We start from the raw sequence: 22,681 nt of genomic DNA, 5'->3' as shown, positions 1-22,681 counted from the left end.
ATACCAAGCCCCCTCCTCATCCAAAACTCTCCGAACTCATGTTCTGGCTTTTTCTGCTGAAGTTTTTATCCCTGCCATTAACGACACTTCTCGAAAGACCAGCTTCCCAAACCTCCCTCCCTTCCACAAACTATTACACAGCATGTCTGCATTACTCAGATTTTCAGAAGAAAGAAAGGATGCAATTTCAGATTCTTCCAGGTAAAAAGTACCAGAGATTTGAAAAATTATATATAAATATATTCCTGAAAGGTGGAAAATCAGAAATATGTCATCAGCAACCCTATCATGCCACCAATGTAAGGCCTCTAAACACTACCTTTTCTTACGTGCATTTTTTCCAGTTCCCTGGTAGACTGTATATTTTTGTTATTCAGGTCTTTTTATGTTATTTTGACAGCAAAACCAAAGGAAGTCTTCCTGCAATTCTAATTCCAAATTAGATCATTCTCAGAACAGTTTAATAGAACCCTCCATTAACAGAACTTGGGTATTACCAGAGTTGAGGGGAGGTTTCACTGAACAATGACCATACAGCAAAATGAGCCCACTCAGCATCAGCATCACAGCAGAACACTGATTATTAGCTACTAATTACACTTAACTATGTCATTACAAATTCTAACATGTGCTCCAAGATGCCATGAATGTATCTGCTGCACAGGAACACTTCCTAATCTTGTTCATGAAATAATTACAGGGGCACTATCCTGCCAAATGAGGCAGTAATTAACCCTAATTGCTCAAAATGCAACTGGCTAATTCTAGGAGATTAATCAAGGGGATTCAATTATTATTAAATGACTTAATATGACAAATTGCTGCATTAGGAGAGGGGGCTTTGCTCCACACCATGGTACTTTCCCAGCAGTGCATTCACTGTGTGCAGAAAACTCCCCCCTTAGCAGAGCCTGTGCTGGGCACTGGCAGAGCTCTCCCAAGGACCACTTCTTGCTCAGGGACCCTGGATCACCTCTGGACTGTACAGTGGGAATGACAAATGATCACCCCCAGCCCCTCCCCATGGTCATATCACACCACAGTTACAATCCTCTTCTTTCTGACAGCTTCCCAAGATGCTTCTGGTTTATTCCTTAAAATAACATAGGGGCAAAACTGAATTGCTCTGATCAACAGACAAACAGGCTGAAAAGGCAAGCAGCCAGAATTCACAAAATCCAAGTTTCATGATTACACAGACTGTGGGTTAATCCTGGTTTTAGCTGCCTTCTGCAGAAAGGCAGGAAGAGAGAGGAGCTGCTACAGTGAAACTTCATTATAGTATGGACAACATACATTGCAGGATGGATTCCAGAGACTCACAGGGAGCCTACAGTTCCACGCAGAATGAGGTTTCTCTTTTATTTGGTAATTACTTCTCCAGCACTTATTATGAAACTATAAAAGGAGATAAAATACATTTATTCACTTACACAATCATCTGTTTTACTTTGACCTTTTCTTCAAAGAATCAAAGACAAGAGAATGCCAACACAGTATGTTTTCAAAAGATGATTTAAAAACACTTGTTTTAAGCAAAATTCAAACTATTTCCTTTTTCTCTTATTACAATCAAAAAACTTGGTTCAGGAAACTCTGGCTGGCTGGCAGAATCCCAAACTGGATATTCCCTAAAACTGCTATAACTGCACTAAAAACAAAAGAAGGGGGGCAAAGGGAGCTAAATGCTAAGAAATCAAGAGACCTTTATAGAATGAAGGTAAGAAAAGACAGAGGGAGACAGATCAGAGACACCTGCACTTACCTGAGGATCATGCTGGAATTCCTGCCCTGGCAGCTTGCACAGAGGGTTGTTCTGGTCCCCTAGATGATGAGGATGGTTGTGCTGCCCTTCCATGGTATCATACCAAACTCTGTCTCTCGCTTCTGCTGGAGGCAAAAGAAAGGGAGAGGTTGGTCTCTCACTGCCCGGCCGGCGTGGGAAGAGAGAAGTGGCTGCAGCAGCCAGCGGGAGGCTGAGTCCTGCCCTTCCCCTGGGCTGACTCACACAGCTCGGACACAACCCCGGGCTCTGACAGGGCAGAGCTGCTGCTGAAAGGGCCCAGCAACAGGCCAGAGCCACCCCCTTCCAGAGAGTACCCAACAAAACCACCAGGATCACAGCTACTGCTGGTATTGTTTCACAGTAAATAAAGGAGCAGAAAATGGGTTTATTCAGTCAGTGGTTTGTTATCTACTAAAGACACTGCTTTTGTCACCTGTAACAGTAGCTACTGCCACTTCCCCAAGGACTGAAGGTCCCCAGTCACTTAGGGGACATGCAAAAAGGTCAGCACATCTCCATTTGTAAAACAAAAATTTAAAAGTCCTTCCAGACTGTTGCTGCTTTCTTTGGTCAAAGACAACAAAAATTCACCCCCAGTCTTTCTTCCCTACCCCTAAATTACAAGCTTTCATTGGCAAGACACAGGAAGCAGGAGCTAGAAACCATATTGGATTCAATGAGGCTGAAGTGTTGTAGGAACAACAGACAACCAAACTCCATGCATGAATTCCTTTGCTGCAGCTCCAGGCTGGCCCAACACAGCGATCAGAAATGAAAGTCTGCTCCCCTTCAAAAATGGTACCAGAACATGCAGGAGTTGTAAAGAGCTGCCCATCAGGGAGCTGAGACATTCCAGTGCTGGATCAACACTGTGATCCCAGATTAACTAATTCTCCTCTGGCACAGGGCTGCACACGCACTTCAGGAACACCTGAAATGTGTGGCCGACAGTAACAGGGCAGCTGTGGGCTTCGGGCTGAACAGCTCTCAGACACCTCCTCTGTATGCAGAGGCAGAAGAGACTGAACATACCCAGATTTTCCAGCCCTTCTAGGAAACAAACCCATACTTGAGCTATTTGTGTTCAAGCCTGACTTGCAGACAAACTCTGGTAATTCTATCAGCTGCTCAGGGAACCAGGAGTGGATCACAGCACTCCCTGCTCCACGCCAGCTCTGGGGCCAAGCAAAGTTAGGCCCCAAAATACAGTCACAGCATTTACAGAACACCCACAATAAATACACTCATGTCCCTTTCCCACAAAGGGCCATACACAGGTTTTGGTTATCCCTTACCCACACCCTCTGTCATTCTGAGTTGTACCATTCCTGTCCTTGGCACTGACTGAAGCCTAATGGTGACAAGGGAAGATTTAGTGGCCAACACAAGCATTTGCAGAAACTTATTTCAAGAGTTTTGGCAAGTATTCACTCAGTGAAAGAACACAACCTGACCTCATTAGTGTATTAATAGTGCATGCCTGGTACTTGGGCAATGACTAAGTCTTAATTTAAAATACAAAGGTATTTTAAATATTTGTGGGAGTGGAGGAGAAAATATGATGCAGAAGAATTTCTGCAGCAAGTAGTGCTCAATTCTTTTAACAGTTGTCTGTGAAATAAGCCTTTAGCTCTGGCAGATCCTTCCCAACACCAGCTACCATAACACAGGTGGAAAGCAGAGACAGGCTCTTCTTGCGTCTCAAGCAAATGAGCTTTCACTCTAACAAGCAGTCACTGGACGAAAGAGCTGCAGTTCCTGCTACATTAAACAGGTGAACACACAGGTTGCTCTCAACAAAAACAGTTTTTCAAAGTCAGTACCATGAAACTCCAGTGGGAGAAGGTATGTAAGTATGAAGAAGTTTGATTTTAAGATTTTTTTAGTCTCAAGCATCTATAGGTTTATAAGCAACCAGGTGAAAATACTTGGATAAAACTATGTCTCTTGATAGCGACATTAAAGTGCCCTATGAAATTCCTGCCTTATGCTACACTGCTGGAACTATCCTAATTATTTTATTATTCAAGATTTGGAGAAAGGCTGTTTACTTGAAGGGAGAGCAACATGTTCTCTCTCTTCCAAGTCCACATGCACAGAGCAAACCCTGGTTCCAACACCTGGCTGCTCAGCCCCAAGCTCCACAGGAACCCAGACATCCCACATTCCCAGCCCCAACATGGAGACACATCCAGGCAGTGCCATGTAAAGTGTCCACAGTCTAACACTGATCAAACTGTGCATCCACTGTGTCCTGCCTTCGCAAGGTCTAACGCTCAAAGAAAGGGAAGGGATTCACTTCTGAACATGGGAACCTGAACGATCTGATCACGCCCCAGTCTGGGCACTCCCAATGGAACTGTCACTCTCTGGCCATAAGGAAACTGAAGGAGCAAATCCCTTGCTGTGAGGGACCATCAGAGGCAGGCAGTTCAAAGCCCAGGAGAGCCCACCTGCCACGAGCAGGGACAGGCCAGGGGCAGGATCTGCACTCAGGCACTGCTTGCTTGAAGAGCTACAGCTGGAAGCAGAGGAAGGAGTAAGAACAAAATAGCAGCTTTGAAAAGAGATCCAGCAGAGCTCACATGACAGCACCGAGCCCGCTGACACCTCGGGACAGCATGTCCTGCCCCAGGCTGTCAGCTTGGCTATTCCGGGCTCTTGGCACTGGACAGGGAGAGGGAAGGGGAATCCCCAGGAAGGGGCTTCACAGAGGATCTTCAAATAGCGGCCAGCAACATGAAGGCACTGCACTGCATCAGAGAAGGTACAAGGTACACTCTTAACACTGGCACGTTTTTACTTGACGTTGTCTTAGCTCTGCACTTTTCCTTCTCAAGTGACCGGCTTTTATTCCTGCTTCCAAATTTCCTACATAGTTCTGCAGTATCACACAGTTTCACACTGAGTCTTGACTATGACTGTAAATCAAAACATCTTTAAATTGCATGAAGCAGCACATATCTTTCCAGAAAGTGAATAAAAGAATAGGATGATCATTACCATCACGGGAAATGCGACCACAACCCATGTGGAATGAGCTGCTCCTTCTCCCAAACTACTGTCACCCTTTCTGCTGTACAGTTATTACTCCATGCAGCAGCACTCGCAGGTAACCTGGAGTTTTTCCAAATACAGGGGGAAAAAAAAACCTCTTGTGCAGTCAGCTCCCCTGCCACATCCCCAGCTGCAATTCTTCTCTGGGTACCTGAGTGTCCTTACACCTCATCTCTGACACCTAATCAGTAGAGAGCAGAACACAAAACCCCATCGAACCCGTGGTACCTTGCAGGAACCTGTCAGGTGGAATTCTCAGGGCAGAACAGCCCAGGGCACTTGGTAGCAAAGGCCAGGATCATTAGTTACGAGACACTCATTAAGGAGCAGAACCTCATCAGCATCCTGGCATTCAGTCCCAGCCGCCCTGGTGCCCCGGGTGCTCCTCGGTGAAGCAGCTGTGACCAGTCTGATCGGGTATCACCATGTGTCTCAGGATGCCTCCAACTCAACTGCAGGCCAAATTATTTGCTCCCAGATGTATAATCAACATGACAGGACCGTGCACCTCTCAAGCAGGCAGGAAAGCAGCAGCTTGTGCGCAGTGTTACAACCGTTTTCTGTACCAGCACTTTTCACCTTCCTGCAAGACACACCAGCTGCTCCGTGTGCCCAGTGCTCAGCCCTGCTGCTGCCCACCACACACACATATACACAGACACAGATATATGTAACTGAGTGTTAAAGCATGGATATGTAACATATATAAATCTGCTTTCCCACTCAGTTACTGTATGCCTCTGATATCCTCTCGCTACACAGGGACTTGTGGGGGGAGCCAAGCAGCTCTGTTTGGGTACCTTGTGTAAAACAAACCGAAACAAAATGGCAAGTCTTGCGTAGTTCCAGAAATCCACAAGCTGACTAAAACCAGCCAAGTACATGACTTAACCTACTGCACAAATGTCCATCTTTTACTGCACACGGGGAGTTGTCGGGGACTGAAATGCAGCAGTGCACACCCAGCAGGCTCCCGGCCGGCTGCGATATCCACAGGGATGCGCTGCCCTGGGAGCCCGGCTGCCGCTCCCCTCAGAGCCCCTGTGCTGCTCACTGCAGGATCCCCAAAGACTGGGGCAATGCAAACTGTTTTACAGAATGTACACAACCACATCAGCATCACTTTCTTCCTCTCTACCGCCCAATAATACTCTTCCTCTTCCTTGCTCATAAAATAAATCTGCCAGGATACTCTATGAGATTACCTATATATTTAAATGATGATCTGGGCTTATGATTACATTATCGCTGTGGTTCAGGGTACATGCTCTGGAGAAGGCAGCCCAGTCCTAGGAGAGTATTATTTTCGAGTGACTTTTATTGTCCATTACCTTACACCACTTCTGTCACAGCTATGATGTCTGGTAGGAATAGTTCACAACAGAAATATCTTTGTCGTTAGTATTCTCATTGCAATTTAGTCAGATCAACCTTTAAATCTCATCCATCATACTGAAGAGCTTTGGCAAAGCAAGCACAGTAATATATGCTTCCATGCAAAACCTAATTACAGGCTAGGTTAAAAAGCCTACCCTGTTCCTTCTGCAGTGCAAGGTGACAGGAAATCCTGAGCATCCCTTGGTTTCTCACTCTCCCTTTTTGCTGGTGAAGTGCGTAACCCATTCATTACAGCAGACTGATTCTGTCTGGCACATGACAAACTTACTTGAACCTAACAATTAAACTTCTGACAGCATTTCCAAAAGCAGAGAGTATTTACTGTAAATGCCTGACAATTTTTTTCCTCTCTGCTCATCTCTCTCAACAGTCACCTTATGATGACTGGAAATTACCATAAGCAAATAGCAGTCTAACATCCAAAAACCCCTCATGTTAATGTGAAATACACACCTGCCAACACTGAAAAAAATATGAATATGAATGTTAAAGGAAACAACACGAGGAGCGGCACTGAAATGCTTGAGGAGAGAACACTGCAAGAGCACAGTTAGAGAATGTGATTCAGTAAAAAACTGCCCAGCAAGAGCTGCCTGTGGAGGGTGGTGGTCATGGCATGGCCACCCCTGCCTTGTGAGAAGGTCTGGGGCCTCTCTCACCAACAGCTCTGCCTGCACTGAAGGAATTCAAGCAGAAACTGTTAAACTGAGTCCAATAAATTATGAGGAAACAGTTTCTGAATTTCAGGCTTAGCATCACGATGAAACTGCGTCTATAGATTCACACATACAAACATTACAGTGTGAGTTACCCACAATTTATCCTGAAAAGGATTTATCCTGAAAAGGATGATGGTCTTCGTAACGAATTGACCACTGAAGAGTGGTGGTTTAGTCACACCTCACATTTCAGAGGGTTGGAACTGACCTGAGAGCAGGTGCAGATGGGCTTCTGTTAAGACTGTGCAAACCAGATTTTCAACAGCCAGTCAGGGATGGGCTTCTCAAAGACCCCAAATCCACTAACTGAGAATGTTTTAGTGAAATGGCTGAAGAGCCCTGGAGCTTTTTCATACCGTGTCAACAACTGATACTCATTAAACAAATGCTGTGACAGACACCAGAATTCACTGTTCCATACCTAGAAGCAAAATGACATTAAGTCAACTATTTAAAGCTATTCGGAGTCATCTCGCTGTGGATGTCAATAAAACAAATGCTTCCTCCCAATAATTAACTGTATGAAATATCCCACTCTGTTTCAAATCACCACCTACACCCAGCTCAGGTCCATATTCCCATTCTAAGCAAGGAAGATTATAACTTCAAATACTCTGCCTTTTAGTTTGGGGAAAAATCCAGTACAATGGCTTGAAAATAGCAAGGCCTGGCACAGAATGCTCGACTGGATCACTGTGTCTGAGGATGCCACTTGAGCTAATACAATACTTTTGAGAGAACATTTAAAGTGCCCATCTCTCACTAGGTAGGCAGGTAGTTTACTTCTAATTTTAGTTTTAAGTTTTAAAGAGTTAGGGGTTTAGAAAAGTTTTAAATAATTAAAGGTTGAGTTTTGTTTGGTTTTCTTCTGTGTTGTAGCTCCCTAGTACTTGGTCCTAAACCAAAAGGCATAATTGTCTAAGTCTTCTGGATACATTTCAGATACTCTGCAGATCCATTCATTCCAAAGGATGGTTTCACAGGGCTCCTATTAAACAGCTCCAGGATCAGTGCCAAGAATATTTGGTTTATATTTTAAGGTAAATGTTCCTTTTCACCAGCCTAACTGGACTACTCCTACCCCTTCTTTCACTGCACTAAATTTCCTAGTGCTACACCACATGTAAATATTTATGCATGATGTTTGTGTAGGATGTAAACATCAAATACATATTCACATCCAAAACTGAGGATGGACAGCAGTCAGCAGCATTTAAAGGGACAAGACTTCCTCTGAAGAGAGGTGATACTGTGACCATGGTACAGCAACAGCAAGTTGCATTCTTCCCCAACCAGTTTTCACTGAGGTGTGTTTCAGATAAAGTAAGAAGCCAACCTTAATTTATATTCTCGTAGTTGCAATTTTGAGCCATCCAGAAAATTTACTGTATTCATTTTTTATCACCTTTGAACCATTAGAGCCAGATCTCTCAGGCCACCACTGCTTTTGACACAAAACACATGTCAAAAATAAACACATACCAAACCTACCCGGAATTTCACTGTATTGCTTACCAAGCATGCAACAACATGTTCACCTTTTAATTTATAATGCAATAAAGCTTTCGAACACAAAGCCAAATTATTTAAGAACACTTCTGTTATCCTTCTTAGAATTCATTCATTTCTGATGAAGGAAAGATTAAATATAGGCTGGAAATATATTCATAACATAAGTGTTCACAGAAACTGCCAGACATTTTCACATCATTAAATGCTAACTGAAATAAGTCCCATCCCATGGAGCCACGGAACACACACTGTCTGTACCAGCACTGCCACCTCCGTTCCAGGCTGGCTCCTGGCACAGGAGGGAACACTCTCATTGCACCCCCAGCCAGGTGACAATGACAGCTGAAATATAGCTCCACTCTCCAGCAACATCTCAAGGACCTTGTCAAAATGAAGAACCAAAACTCAAGCACTTGGGCAGATGGATTGTTCCCAGGCTACGGTGAAACCCCTCAATCTAAACCAACCCCTGAAATAAGTTTCTACTGGATACAATGAAGAATCCAAACTACTTCCACAGGTGGTTCCTATCAGACACCTTTAGTAACCATCCATCCCACATGGAAGCACAAGTGAACAGACCATCCTAAGCTAGTAAGACAAAACCAGAAGTAAGATCCAAAGTAAAAAAAAAAAATTGAATCAGCTCTGCTGCTACAGCCCCAAACCCTGAATGTGGGATCTGTTCAGCCCAGCCCGTCCTCAGAAAGTTTAACAAACATACAAGTTCAAATCTTAACAAAGTTTTCTGTAAATCTTTATGTACATATGTGATTGGGAACGCCACCACTTAGCACTTAAAAGTATCTTTTAATTAGAACACTTCCAAGCACTCAAGAAGCATTAAGCAAACCTCACAGAAATACTTCTGAAATATTGCTGTAATTTCTGAAATGTTTAAGAAAGGTAGATCAAAGTACGAGAGCAAGCCCATGTAAAATGGGCTCAAAATCCACAAAATCTGCTGTAACCAACTCTGCTCATGCAGCTTCTCTCTACAGCCATGCTGCTGACTTTTAAAGACTCTAATATGTCTCAAATGAAGGGAAAAGGAATGGAGGAAAATACAGATATATGTTCCCCCAACTCTAAAACATCAGAACAACAGCTTGAAGTATTTACATTTCCCATAATCAGAAGGAAAAGGAAATGATGCTGAGAATTGTGCAGCCCAGCCAATCCAAAGATTCATGTGATTCAAATCCAAAAGCAACTTCAAAGCCACCTCATAAAACTCTACCCAAAATGTGCAGGCAGCCAGATGTTGGCATCACAGGAAGAGCTTTCACAGCATCTGGATCCTGCAAGCAACAGCCAAACGGAAGCAGAAACTCTTCTCCACGTAAAAATATTTAACATTTTTCTACTTACAAAAATAGCTATGGTAGAAATATTGTTTATATTTTTTCTGCCCCAAAATACGCCAAGTAAGACTGTATTATCAATATTGCTACTAAATGAAAGTCAGCTGCCCTGCACATTCCTGAGTATCTGGAACTAATGGCACAGATTTTCCAAAAATTAGTGCAGCTCTTCAGCTCATATCCCCACTTCTGCATCCCTGCATGTACCACATCTCCATCTCCCTTCCTACATGGGCACAGCTGTCCTTGAAGAGTAAGATTCATCCACCAGTACCTCGCAGATCAAGGCCACAGGGTAAAACAAAGAATATCTGTTCTTTATAATGTCTGCAGAGCTACTTTTATTACTTATTTTGATGACAGACAGGGTTAATGAAGTTCTTGCAGAGAACTCTCCCTTTCCTGGGCTAAATGCCCAAATTCTTTCAGGATTCACAAGACTTGTCTATTTAAATTGGGTCCAATTTTTTTTTTCCCTACAGAAAGGCCTGCACAGAATGTTCTGAAGAGAAGCTGGGAATTAACCTTTCAAGAAAATTGTAACTAAATGTGCAAGCTCTGTGTAAGAGACATATCACATTTCACACTGTATTCTGCCCTCTGTAACAATTTTCTATTGCTCTAATAAGCTTCAGTGTTGAAGCAAAAATTCAGTAGTATCAGATTATTAAAAAACATGAGCTTACTCATGGAAACAACAGTCCTGCCCACCCTGCATTTCTTTTCCAACCTCCCTAATGCTGATACCTTACTAATAGCTGTGAATAACACACTACTACTCATCAAAAGAAATATTTCAAGTCCAGCAAAATCCAGGTGCAGCTATCACTGACCAGGAAGTTGGAAGCCACGTGGCAAAGCAAGTGCAAAAGCAGAATGGTCTCTCTTCCTGCATTAGTGATGAAGCAGAAAAGCTAAAATAAGACATTACAGTCACTTCAAAGTGCAAACCAGGGGGACTAAAAGAAATCCCAGTAAGTCAGTCACAGAGTAAGTTACTGCATACCTTAATATACAAAGAACTAAGAGCAAACACAGGTAGAGAACTATCCCCAACAGTTTACTCTTGGATGGTAAAGTTCTTACATCTGACATAATGTTATAAATTGAGTAATTGACCCACAAGGAAATAAAGAGCTCAAGAGAGTTAAAAATTACCCTATAAATACCATAAAGATTAACAGGTTTGTAATTTTGTAATACCCACCCAAGAAGCGCTTACTCTAAGTAGAATGATTATGAACAGACAGCAAGAATATTTACTCCATGGCCCTGAGTTCAGTGTATACAGACTCCACAAAAGGCAGCACTGGTTCTTAATACAGTGACAGCTGAGAGTCACTCCCTAGGTTTCCTATCTGATTAAAGGGTGGCACACAGACACCCAGTTGTGACTGACTTACTTCCTTGAAATACAGTCATGTATTTTTAAAACCTTTTAAAGGTTTCTCAGGGGGTTTTGTTCCAGTTTAATAATTTTGAGACTCTTGGTTTTTCCAACTCTGACAGAAGAGCTAATAAAACACCAGCAGCACAAAGAATGAAGCAGAATCTCCATGAAAGAGGAAGAAGTTTTTTTTGTTCATGTTTGATGTCTATGTACCCTGAGACTCTACTCTTAGGGGAAAGAAACCGTCTCCTCACTGTGTAATGACACAGATTTGTCCCAAGAACGAGAGCCCACTGCAAACCCTCCACGAGAGGCTTGACATTCAGAGTGCTCCTATGTAGGAAACAAAACGTTCCAACAAGGAGAAAATCCACGCCTTTTCAGGATGGCAGCAACAAGTGTCCACAAGGTTAAGAACAGGACAAGACACTTCAACTGAAATTCCTGAAAGGATCGTACTGAACGTACTTTGAAGCTGTCATCTATCCTGTAGGTCAGCATTCCCCAATTATTGCACCATCTGCAGTGATTTTCCTCTCCAACTCCACAGTTTAAAAATCCCTAAGTTAAGAAAAAAGTTACTCTCCCAAGTCAAAGGGGACAGTTGGCTCTAAGAAAAGAAGAAAAATTGGAACTTACATTATCCTGGACCACTTGAGGCAGGAGACAGTGGCAGTGAGGGAAGTGAGCCCCGCCGAGCAGGGGTGAAACACCTCAGGCTGTGCCACCCCCAGCACCTCAGCGGCAGCAGTCCCAACTCCCCGGTTTTCCTGTCAGCATGGACTTAAAGCTCCAGTCCATGCACACCGTGAGTTTTTAACAGGCTGGTGGAAACTTCCCATCTCATAGCAAGTGGGCTTCCCAAAGACCCAACAACAAAATTAACTGGAGATCAGCATCCGTCACTGAGCTCTGCAAAATGAAAGACTTGCACATCCTCCCCAGGGTGTGGAGCAACACCTGCTCTGTCAGCAGGCTGGACTGGGACGGGGTCACAGCCCTTATCAGTGCAGTTTTCAGTCCCTGCAATACCACCCACATGGTGAGGAGACTGTGATTCATTTGGAGACAGCTCGCGGAGGAGCAGGATGGCGACAGCCTCCCCCAAAGAGACAGCACAACCAGTCTGGGGGAGTCCCACCACATCAAACACCAAAGGGTGTTTGGTCTGAAAGGTGGGAGGATGCACTGAAACAGGACATTGCAACCTCCCCAGGAAGGTCCCTCAAGTCTGCTGGCAGTGCTGCTCCGGCTGGTGGGGACACTCTGACAGCCACTCATTTTGGAAAGAGCTGTGCAGTGCAAAATGTTATCGCCCTGACCAGAGGGGGATCTCTGCCCTTTTCTCCAACACTGCCATGCTCAGGTTTATCACCCTTGGTCGCTCCAGCTCGGCTGGTTTGGAAGAGGTTTGAGTTCACACACTCCCACTCATCCTCCTGCTCCCACCAACACTGCATCAGGAGCACTCCCTTCCCGCTAAGAGGGCTCACATCCAAAAGGGGTTTCTGGAACAGCAGCAGCAGCATCTCCACACTTGGGAAAACAACATTTCAGCACCATTTCCAGCTGATGTTATACAAACAAACCATCCATCCACCGAATTCAGAAAAAAGCCTGTTACACCCTAGATTGAGCTAAACCCACCCAGAGGTGCAGCCACATAAAGCTCTGGGGATCTGAAGCGAGCAGAGACCACTGCACCACCCGACAGGGAAAGCTCAACAGCTTCACAGAGACAACTGCTTCAAACTACAACCCAAACCAGTCAATACTTTGATAAAATAACAAAATTAATTGCCTTCCTAAAAAGCAAACACATTGATCTGTCCAGACTGGTGCCCAAGGTCTGTCGAAGGGCAGGGGATGGGCTGGCACCTACTTTGATTCATCATGTCAAGCACAATTCAAAGGTTGGAGTCCAGAACTGGAGACCAAAGTTACTCAAAACAAATAAGCACAAAATCTATAAGAAGTGCCTAAGAACTGTAAAATGCCTGTAAATAGTCCAGAGGGGTTAAAAAAAGAAAGACAGCAAGGAAATCACCATAAAGGAAACAGCTGGATGCCAACAGCAGCGACAACTTTGTCATTTAAAAAGAACAATCTTACCACCTTCTGCACTTTGTGATCTGACATGTTGTAACTATTTTAATGAGTTTATAATTGCCATGGTGAACTAGCACATAGAACAATAAAGCAGCACATCCAATTTATAATCTCAAACTTCATGCAGTTCGGTGCAAAATATCCATTTCTGCCATTTTCACATCTCAGCAGAAAACACTCAACCTTAAACTGCTCTTTTTCAGACTTAGTTACACCTGGTTTATTCTATTACTCTATTAAAAATGTGGATTTGCTGACAGTTTCTAAACTACCTGATTTTCTTGGGTAAAACACAGTACAAGCACAGGAAAGACAATACCACCTGATCTTACCAAAACACAGCAGACTACAGAAGTCATGAACTACCTGCAAGGCCTTTTTTGGTTTTTTTTTAAAGATGCAATAAATAATACATCTGACTGCTCAACAAGCATCTGTGAGGTTTCAAGAATGCTTTGGAGTACAAAATTCCCAGGGCCGCATTCACTTACACCACTTGGTTTCAAATAGATATGAGTCTGCTGTCGGTTCACTTAAATGTGTAACAGGAAACTCGAATTTGACTAAAAGGTTGTATTACATTACTATGGGGTTTATATGGAAACCTTTTTAGAAGGAAGAAGCTAGGGGTTTTTTTCCTCTCCCATCTGCGACAGACAGCTGTTCACTGCCTGGAATCTCTGATAGCAGACACTTAAAGTAGCACCAAGCTGAAGTAAACAATTTAGAAATTTAATTTCTTTGATGGTACTGACACCATAAAGTTATTTGCAATTTATTGCATTGTGCCATGTTATAAGCCATGTCACAAGACCGAACACTGGAGGCTACATATACTGTTTTAACAGAATAAAAAATACAGCTTTTTCCTGAAATATTTCAAAATGTTAAAAAGCAATCCAAGAGACTTCTCATGTCTGGACAGCAGTGGTGCTCACAGCAAGTCCAGATGTTTAAATACTTAGCACAGGTTAGAACTTGAAGTAATCTTGATCCAAGGTGCATATAAAAAATAAGCCAAGATAGAAAAAGACTTATCTACCTGTAAAAAGATCTGACAGCTTGATAGGCTTCTACATTTGAACCACTATTAAAAATAACTCTTTGTGCTTTTCTGTTTTTAAACAAAACTTCATTTACAGGCTCTAGAACTAACACTTGGTCACACACTCAGAACCCCAGTTTCCCCTGTCCTACATTTCAGCCAACTCAAGACAGCAGCTCCCAGTCTGGCTTTAGAAACACACACCTCCTCACCACCCCCAAAACCTGTGACAGAGAAAAAAATTTGGAAGTATTTTATACAGCTTAATTTTCTATGTAAGTTAGACACACTGCAGCAATTCCAAAAAGCACTATGACTTTTAAGTCAGACCTAAATCTAGATTTTGCATGCAAATGTTTTGGCTTCTTGGTTTTTTTCTTCAAAAAGAAAAATACTGACTGGGCCAACATCACCTCATGGTTTGAACACTTTGAACTCTTCTTTCACCTCCTAGATACTACATTTTCTTTCATTTAACTTTAGAGACACAGCTCTCCAGTGAAACATGGAATTCACAAGTGGAAGAGACCCAGGGTCCACTCTGTTCCCAGGGCAGACATCCCAGTCCCTGAACACAGGCTTGGATCCCTCAGTGCACCTGTCCCACCATGGGAAAACGCAAGGACACAGCTCGGGAAAGCACCACCTGCCCTTCCAGCAGCCACAAAGAGTCAAGCGTTCAACTCTCTTACTTAATCAAACTCCTTTAGGCTCCTTGGTTTTACACCAATTCACTGTGAGCTGAGCCAGCCCACAGGATTGGGAATGCCAGCCTGGGTGAGCAGGGAACACCAGGGGAACCCTCCAGCTCAGTGGCACCTGTGTGACGTGAGCTCAGCCACTCAGGACTGCCTGGTGCTGACACACCGAATCTTCCCCACTGTTACCATCAGCTTTAGATAAACTGCTCTTATCTCCCGGAGCACTCCCTGACCTGCCAGTGGAAAGCAGCAGGGCCCTTGCTGAGTACTGGCTTGTATTGAAGGCTTTACAAAGGAAGGGTGAGTACAATAAACACAGCTTAACAGCATTTGGTAGCAGAAAGAACTATTTTAAAGGCCTCTGCCTTTAACAGGACAGTGTTCACTTTGCCCATTTTAGACAACCTTTAACTTCCATGTGATTTTGTACTGGGAAAGGCCACTCTGTCCAGTCCATGGAGTGGCACAGACATGTGTGAGCCTCCTCTGCCACCGTGCCGGTCTCCAGGGCCAGGAGCAGAGGAGGCCGCCATTCTCTTGCTGCATTTTCAGCATCTTCAGTGACAAGTGGTATCAAGACCACCATAAACTATATTTCAGCTGTACGACTATTTACTTTTTGCTTTCAGTATTACAAGGTTTTTTTCCTGCATCTTGTATTTGTACTGGATACAACAACACATATCACATAATTTCCTACAAACAACCCAGTCAGGCACCTGAAGAGGTGTACATTGGATTAGTCACCACCTGCCTATAAAAGGTAAAACAGACTGGTTAAGTGAGTTTACAAGACAAATGCAGGAGTGTGTGTCATGGGCAGAATGGCAATTCATGACTTCCTTAACCATAATTCTGTGCTCAAACCATACAAAGCATCATGACCACTCCTTGTCTACACAGGTGTTGAGCTGAAGTAAAACTCTGGAAGTTGCAATTAGAAACAAGTTCGTTCAGTGGTGAAGATGAGCCCAACTTCCAAAATGAGGCTCCGTGTACTTATTGTTCTCATTTGCTGGAGATCACCATGAACAACCTCGTTTGCAACAAGAACCTCTAAGAAAAGCACATTAGAATGACAAAAACTGAAGCACAAATTGGGCTATTAAATTCATTTTCCCTAGGGACCCATCTAGGCTTTCATTTAGGACAGAGCAAAAGTCCTACAAGCCCCAGATTTCCACTTTCGTAATTTCATTTTTGAAATCTTCTTTTAAGTACTTCCTCTGCTCCTCCAGCCACAGTCCATTTTCTCGCTTTAAATTCAAACTGAATACATTTGATTTCTCCCACCCATCCCAGCTGCTGGCTGCTGCAGCCACAGAGGTTGGTCTGTACTGCCAGGTTGGTTGTTATTAGATATTTTTCATAGCCTTGAGGTCAAATATATTTCACACCACAGAAAGGAGGAAAAGATGCTAAAATACATCCACTAATTAATCTTTTACACATCTAGAAAGCTGCAGGTGTTCAGGAAGGGGACTTGTTGGTAACCACCCCCATTTTACAGCTAAGAGAGCAGAGGCAGAGCAGGAGAAAAACCCACATGAGTATTTCTGGCTCCTACCCCGATTCAAACAAAAATACTCATTTTACTCCAAGTAAACAACAGCTCATTCAGTACACAAAAAACCTCTTTCAAGCCTTGCAAGAGGCCTTCAGAACAACAGGTAGGTGTAAATAAAGCCCAAAAATATGCTGCAGGAGAAGCCTCAGAATCTCTCACTATTTTCTCCAGTACAGCCTCGATAACTGCAAGAAATGAGAAAAAGCCAGTGTAGGCTCAATATTTTCAATATATATTTCAGTGTTATAGACTGACACAAAACTTTTCAGGCAGGATCACAGAGGGCAGGTACTGCAAAAAAACCTGTTTCCCAGTATGGGCTTGGAGTTATTCATCTTCATCTGGTTTTCTCCCAACAAAATGAACAGTGAAGAATTTGAAAAGGTATATAAAAACTCACATTCCAATTATGCATCCATCCTCTCTCACAAAATACCTATTTCTCAAGAAACAGAATTCCAGAGGAAGGAGGGAAAAATGAAACAACCAGAAACGTCTCATACATCACAGGTGTTAAGAAAGCAAAAGTTTGGTTCTGCTCTGACAATTCCTTTGGGGTGACAGCAGTCACTCACTCCATCTAGAAATCTCACTTCCCACAGAAGATGCTCTTTTTCCATCATAATAGAAGTTTCTCACAGTTCCCATTTTTTAGGTCTCTAAGACTCAGAGCCAGAGGAAACAGGCAGCAACAGCCTTATCTAAAAGCAGTTCCTTCTTTTTTTCTGTTGTTGCTTAACAGAATATGACTGTCACAAAGAATGTCTACAGGAAAAAAATTACAGTGGAAAGAGTTTGACTCAATGTCAAGAGATGTCTCAAATGTAAAAGCTGTAGAAATGCTGCAGAAGTTAAACGGTTACTTACAGTGATTCACAAAAAATGAACTTTTAAAGGAGACACAGAACTGACAGCAAGACAGTCACAATGTGTCAGGAACTTGCATCACTGGACTTCTAATTGCTACAATATTTCCTATCAAACTACTTCTCCTGCAATAATGCCATAGGCAATCACCATAGGCAGAGATATTCCATGTGTGAGAACAGACAGACAAACAGATGGGCTCAGAAATCCACCGTTATTCTAAACAAGCACAAATCACACTTTGGAGGAAGGAACACGGTGGGGGGAAAAGATAGTATTTGATAGTTCATCTCTACCATGTGCTCTCTCCCAAGCCATGTACTCTCTCCAAGTGTAATCCTCCGGCACTGGGGTTACCGCGGAGTTCCCACCCTGGGAGAGAGCGCGGCAAGAGCGCACCCCGGGAGCGGCTCCGGGACGGGGGGATTGCCAGCAATGGGTCTCAGGAGACCCCAGCACAAAGCAGCCGGGCAGGGTCTCGGGGCCTCTCCGCCAACCCCGGCAGCTCCCGGAGCCCCACCGAGGAGCCAAACGAGCACATCCCGGGCTCTGGGGGGCAGCGGCGCACGGAGGGGCGCGGGGCCGGGAACGGCTCCTCCGGGGCGCGTGTGCTCGGAGCACAGCCACTAAAATGGAAAAAAAACCAAAAACCAAACCTCCCCAAACCCTCCGAGCGACATCAAAACGCGCAAACACTCGTGTTTGTATCACAGCCGCAACTTTGTTCAAGTCGCAAGGCCGCCGCTCGGCCCGTCCGGCGGCAGCGGGGCTGACCCGCCCGGTGCCGGGGACGTCCCCGGCCGCTTCCCGCTCCCGCCCGGGCACGTGAGGGCCCTGCGGCCCGGACCCCCGGCTCCCGCACGGCCCCCAGCGGCCCCGCCAGCGAGGCTCCTCGATCCCGCCCGCCGCCCCTCGCTCGGTCCCGCGGCCCGGCCGGGGCTGCCCGGAGGCGCCGCGCGGCGCCGGGGCCCGCGGCGGGCGGGCACACCCCCGGCCCGGCCCGGCCCGGCCCGGCCCGGCGGAGCCCCGTGTGCTCACCTGCGGCACGGCGGAGGCGCGGCGGTGCCGGCGCGGGGGCCGCGGGAGCCCCGCAGGACCGAGCGAGCGGCGCCGCGTCCCGCACGGAACTTCGCCGCGCGCGCACCCGCCCCGCGCTCCCGCGCACGCGCCGCCGCTCGGGCGCGCGCGCCGCCGCTGCCACGCAGGCCGGGCGGGGGCCGCGCGCGGGGGGCGGCGCGTGCGCGCTCGGCGCCACCTGCGGCCCCGCACCTGGAGCGGCCCCGGGGGCTCCGGCGCCGCCCGCGGCACCGCCCGGGCCCGCCGCGGCCCCCGCCCCGCTACGGCGCCCTGCCCCGTGGCTGCCCCCGCCCCGGCTCCCCGGGCCCGGCATCCGCTCCTGCCGGGGCTGCGGGAGGGCGGCCGGGGCCGCTCGGCTCGGAGCGGGGCCCCATCGCGGGTCCGGCCCAGGCGTTTCGCAGCCTCGGGCCTCGAGTGAGGCACAGCCGAGCTCCTGCACGAGCCGGCCTGGACGGGTTTCGCTTCAGCGAAACGCATCCAGCGTTTCGGACAGAAAATCCTCCATCCGCAAATTATGACATGTATGAATACTTGGCATAAATTTAATTGAATGTGAAACAAAACAGGCTTTTTTTTACAAGTGGACACGAACCTGAAAGTAAACTTGGCAATAAACACAAACCAAACGAGCGAGGCTCAGCAATGGTTCCTGCGGGGCAGTGGGGCTGGGGACCAAGGCAATTGCTCCTAGTTTGTCAGCTGTTGTCAGTTCCGCCAAACTTGTGTGGAGATGTTTGCTGGTACGACTGGAAACTCGCAGCGCTGGCACAGCACAGTGCTAACACCAGCGAGCCCTAGAGCAGCTCACAAATGAAACACGCTGTGCCAGCAAAAGCACCTTTGCCACTATGACCATTTCCGCGCAGCCCTTTGCTAGTTAAAATACTACTTTTAAATGCTTTCCTTTCTTTTTAATTACTCCTGTAAGGCAGACGAGTTGAAGTGCCCTAGCAGTGAGCACGGAGCCAGTCCCACAGGAACGGGGCAGGTCAGCCCAGTCCACTCGGACTAAGGCCGGGCACCCGCGATGGAGCCGTACTCACGGGGGGCCTGTGGTTTCACCTCGGTGTCCCATGCCTTGGCCTCGCTGTTTCCCAATCCCTTCAGGTGTGCTGCAGCTGTCTGGAGAAGACAGTCGTGTACAGTGACGCCCTGCCCCGCAGCACCGGGGATTTGTTGTGCGTGTTCCTTGGGAGCAGCGGGAAAGGCCCCACTCTCGGCCCGACGTTCCCGAACACGCAGCTTCCAAGGAAATGCCTGCAGCCCTCGTGGCGTGTGGCTGCTGTGCCACTCTCCCTCGACTGATTGCATCACCTACACCTACACCAGAGCTGTGGGGAGCCTGCCCAAGACATTTCATTTCAGTTCAAGTAAGTAACTTTTTCCAGCAGACTGCACTCACATACTTCAAAATAATTCTGTGTTTTACAGAACCTGAAACATGATGGCAGATCTTTGCTAAAATGGCTTTTATCCATAGAAACTCCTACTTTTAGGAAAACCTTCTTGCTAAAGCAGTGCCACCCCCAGCATCCAGAGAGACCAGAAACTGCCATGGTGGTTTGGGAAGATTTTAACTCTTTCTTCTGGAAATGTCACTTGGCTTTGGTTTTGTTACGAAGCTGTTTACACTCAGCTAATAGAAATTCACTGTGTTCAGTTTGGGTGAATATAAACAAGATCCAGGGGCTTGAGTTTCTGATACATTTAAGAGACAGTGAAAATAGATTCTCTCTCCCGGAGCATTTCTGATGGCACAGAGTTTCTCTCCGGGGTGCAGATGCCTGCACAGCTCTGCAATGCTTCTCACTAGAGACAGAGCAATAGACACAACAGATGGAAACTAAGAGGCCACCTGGTTTTAAAGCAAATCATATCATCAATCTATCAGTACAAAATCTGAAACATGGGAAAGTGCTTAGAGAAACAAAATTAATTCAATTTTTTTTCCAAACTCAATTTTCCCAAAGTCTGTTGATGTACCATTTGCAAAAATGCATTTCTTTCTCTTAAAATGAGAATATCAGTGGATTGAGGTGGAAGAACTTAAGTGCTTTACATCAAAACAACAACTAAAAAATATCTATTGTTAGGCTGCCATAAGTTACTGTCTTTCTATTCAGAAAAGCTGTTTTTAAAAATCTGCTACATTCTTGTGCACAGCTCCAAGATCCAGGTTTTTCATGGCTAAATTAGACAGAGCAGACAGAATTAATTTAAATTACCAACAGCAATTCAGTTAGGAAAGAAAATTAAATTTCCTCAATTAAGTCTTGACAGAAATAGACTTTCTTTCATATCTGTGCTACAGTGCTGTGTGAAATTCTCTTTCAAACAACCCCTGAAGTGAGAACTTTCAGATGTTTACTTTACTTCTTTCTGTGTTTCAGGGTCTGTAAGAACAGCCACAGATCAAGTCTCCTGAAGTGCAAAAAAATGTATTTTATACACACACATCTAAATGAGGGTTGCATCATTCACAGATCCTAGCTAACCATTCCATTTAATCAGTTAATTATTTTATACAGTTCAAGGATGTGTTTATGTACATCCTAATCTGCAACACTTAAAATCCCACTGATTCAACTGTCCAAAGGAATTCTTAGTAATGACTGTAAGTCTGTAAAGAATGGAGAATTATCTAAATAAAAGTATTTTAAATAACTTGTTTTTTATCCTAAAATACAAAGAAATAGGTTTTTTGTCCCTCTAAAGCATTTATAGCCAATACTCCCATGGTTGTAGGGTACCCATGGCCTCCTCACTATTTCCAGCCAATGTTGTAGCACTGACCCACTGGGACTGAGGCCACTTCATGTCAGTTGTTCCAACAGAGCCAAGCACAGCAAGGGAGCACTGTAGTATCAGTAGGGGCTGAGAACATGAAACCATGAACATTCCTGTATTACTTGTGGGTATGGAGATTCACAAGTCAGTTTTGGGAAAACTAGAACAATCTTGACCCAAATCTTTAAGGATTTTAAATCAACATACAGTCAATTCGATTGATTTACTATATTCTGAGAGCTAAATGCAACTGTCACTGTATCCTTGATCCTCAGTCCGTTATCGATAAATTCCTGGCCTTACTGAATTAATGTATGCCTATTGACTTACTTATTTTCCACTCCTAGTAGCACACACTGAGCAGGCTCAGGCTGCTAGAAGTTATTTTTCAGGGGAGGAAAAGTAACACAAAAAAAACCTCAAAAAAACCCAAAAACCAAAATAACCTTCTTCTTCAAATGTAAATTGTAGAGTTAAGGAGAGTCAGTTTGCCAGCAGTAGCTGGCTGTGGATTCCTCTTTCCACAGGCAAGGCTGCAGCTCCCTCCACGCAGGCCGAGTTCCACAGAGCGGCTGCAGCCTGCGCGCTCCGGCTCAGATTTCCATAAGGTTGGGTCCCAGAGGAAGCATTAATGCTGAAGGAATGCATACCAGCGTGGAACGAGGCGAAAAGGCAGCACAAAATCTCTCCAACAGATTGCTCACAGAAACACCTCTTTTGTACCATATTTAAGATCTGTAGATTGATCTCGTGAGCATTTGCACAGCAGTTTAGTCTCAAACTGATAAGCGTGCTCCGAAAGGAGAGAAACAGAATCAAGGGAGATTAAAAAGCGCTGGTCTTGGGGAAGATAAGGAACTGAGAGCCACCACGTGACCCAGAAAGCGCTCCAGCCTGGCCGCCTGCGGATCTCATCAGGGAACCAGATGTGACCAGTGGCAGAATATCCTTCTCAGCGTGAGATCTGGAGGATGTGATTGCCATCCAGGAAAGGGGAGATGGGAAAGTATGATGGGGAAAATGGCCTTTTTTATAGAGTTTAATTGCTTAGAAGAAAGACGTGTTTTCTTTTAAAGAAGGAGGGATGCTCAAAAACAGGCTCAGGAAGGTGTCTGGAGGAAGGAGCAGAAGGATTTTTCACATGGATAGAAAACTGAATATTGCTTCCTCTTTTCTGGTGGTTGTGTGTTTGAAATGATGAAGTGGCAGCAAACAGTTCTCATTCATTTCTTTGGTCAGTTGAAACCAGGGCAGGGCAGCACAGGAAAAGTGGAAGAGGCCTGTTGTCCTCTTCTCATGGAG

General features: G+C 45.2%; 1 protein-coding gene across 2 annotated transcripts in view; it reads right to left on the bottom strand.

Moving 5' to 3' along the window:
- The window catches only part of NEK6 (NIMA related kinase 6), a 45,820-nt gene extending 27,151 nt beyond the window's left edge, over positions 1-18,669 (bottom strand). Inside the window, exons 1-2 of one of the 2 annotated variants that reach the window (XM_069031883.1) lie at positions 18,554-18,669; positions 1,766-1,890 (exon numbers count right to left, since the gene is read on the bottom strand). In XM_069031883.1, coding sequence (XP_068887984.1) covers positions 1,766-1,858 — 93 coding nt within the window. In that variant the 5' untranslated portion in view covers positions 1,859-1,890; positions 18,554-18,669. The remainder of the gene's footprint in view (positions 1-1,765; positions 1,891-18,553) is intronic. The other variant, XM_069031882.1, reaches the window with a different exon arrangement.
- Between the last annotated feature and the right edge of the window lie 4,012 nt (positions 18,670-22,681).

Source organism: Aphelocoma coerulescens, chromosome 17, assembly GCF_041296385.1.
Source record: "Aphelocoma coerulescens isolate FSJ_1873_10779 chromosome 17, UR_Acoe_1.0, whole genome shotgun sequence".
NCBI lineage: Eukaryota > Metazoa > Chordata > Aves > Passeriformes > Corvidae > Aphelocoma > Aphelocoma coerulescens.
Note: the sequence above shows the minus strand (reverse complement) of the source record. Positions and strands in the feature narration are given on the sequence as shown.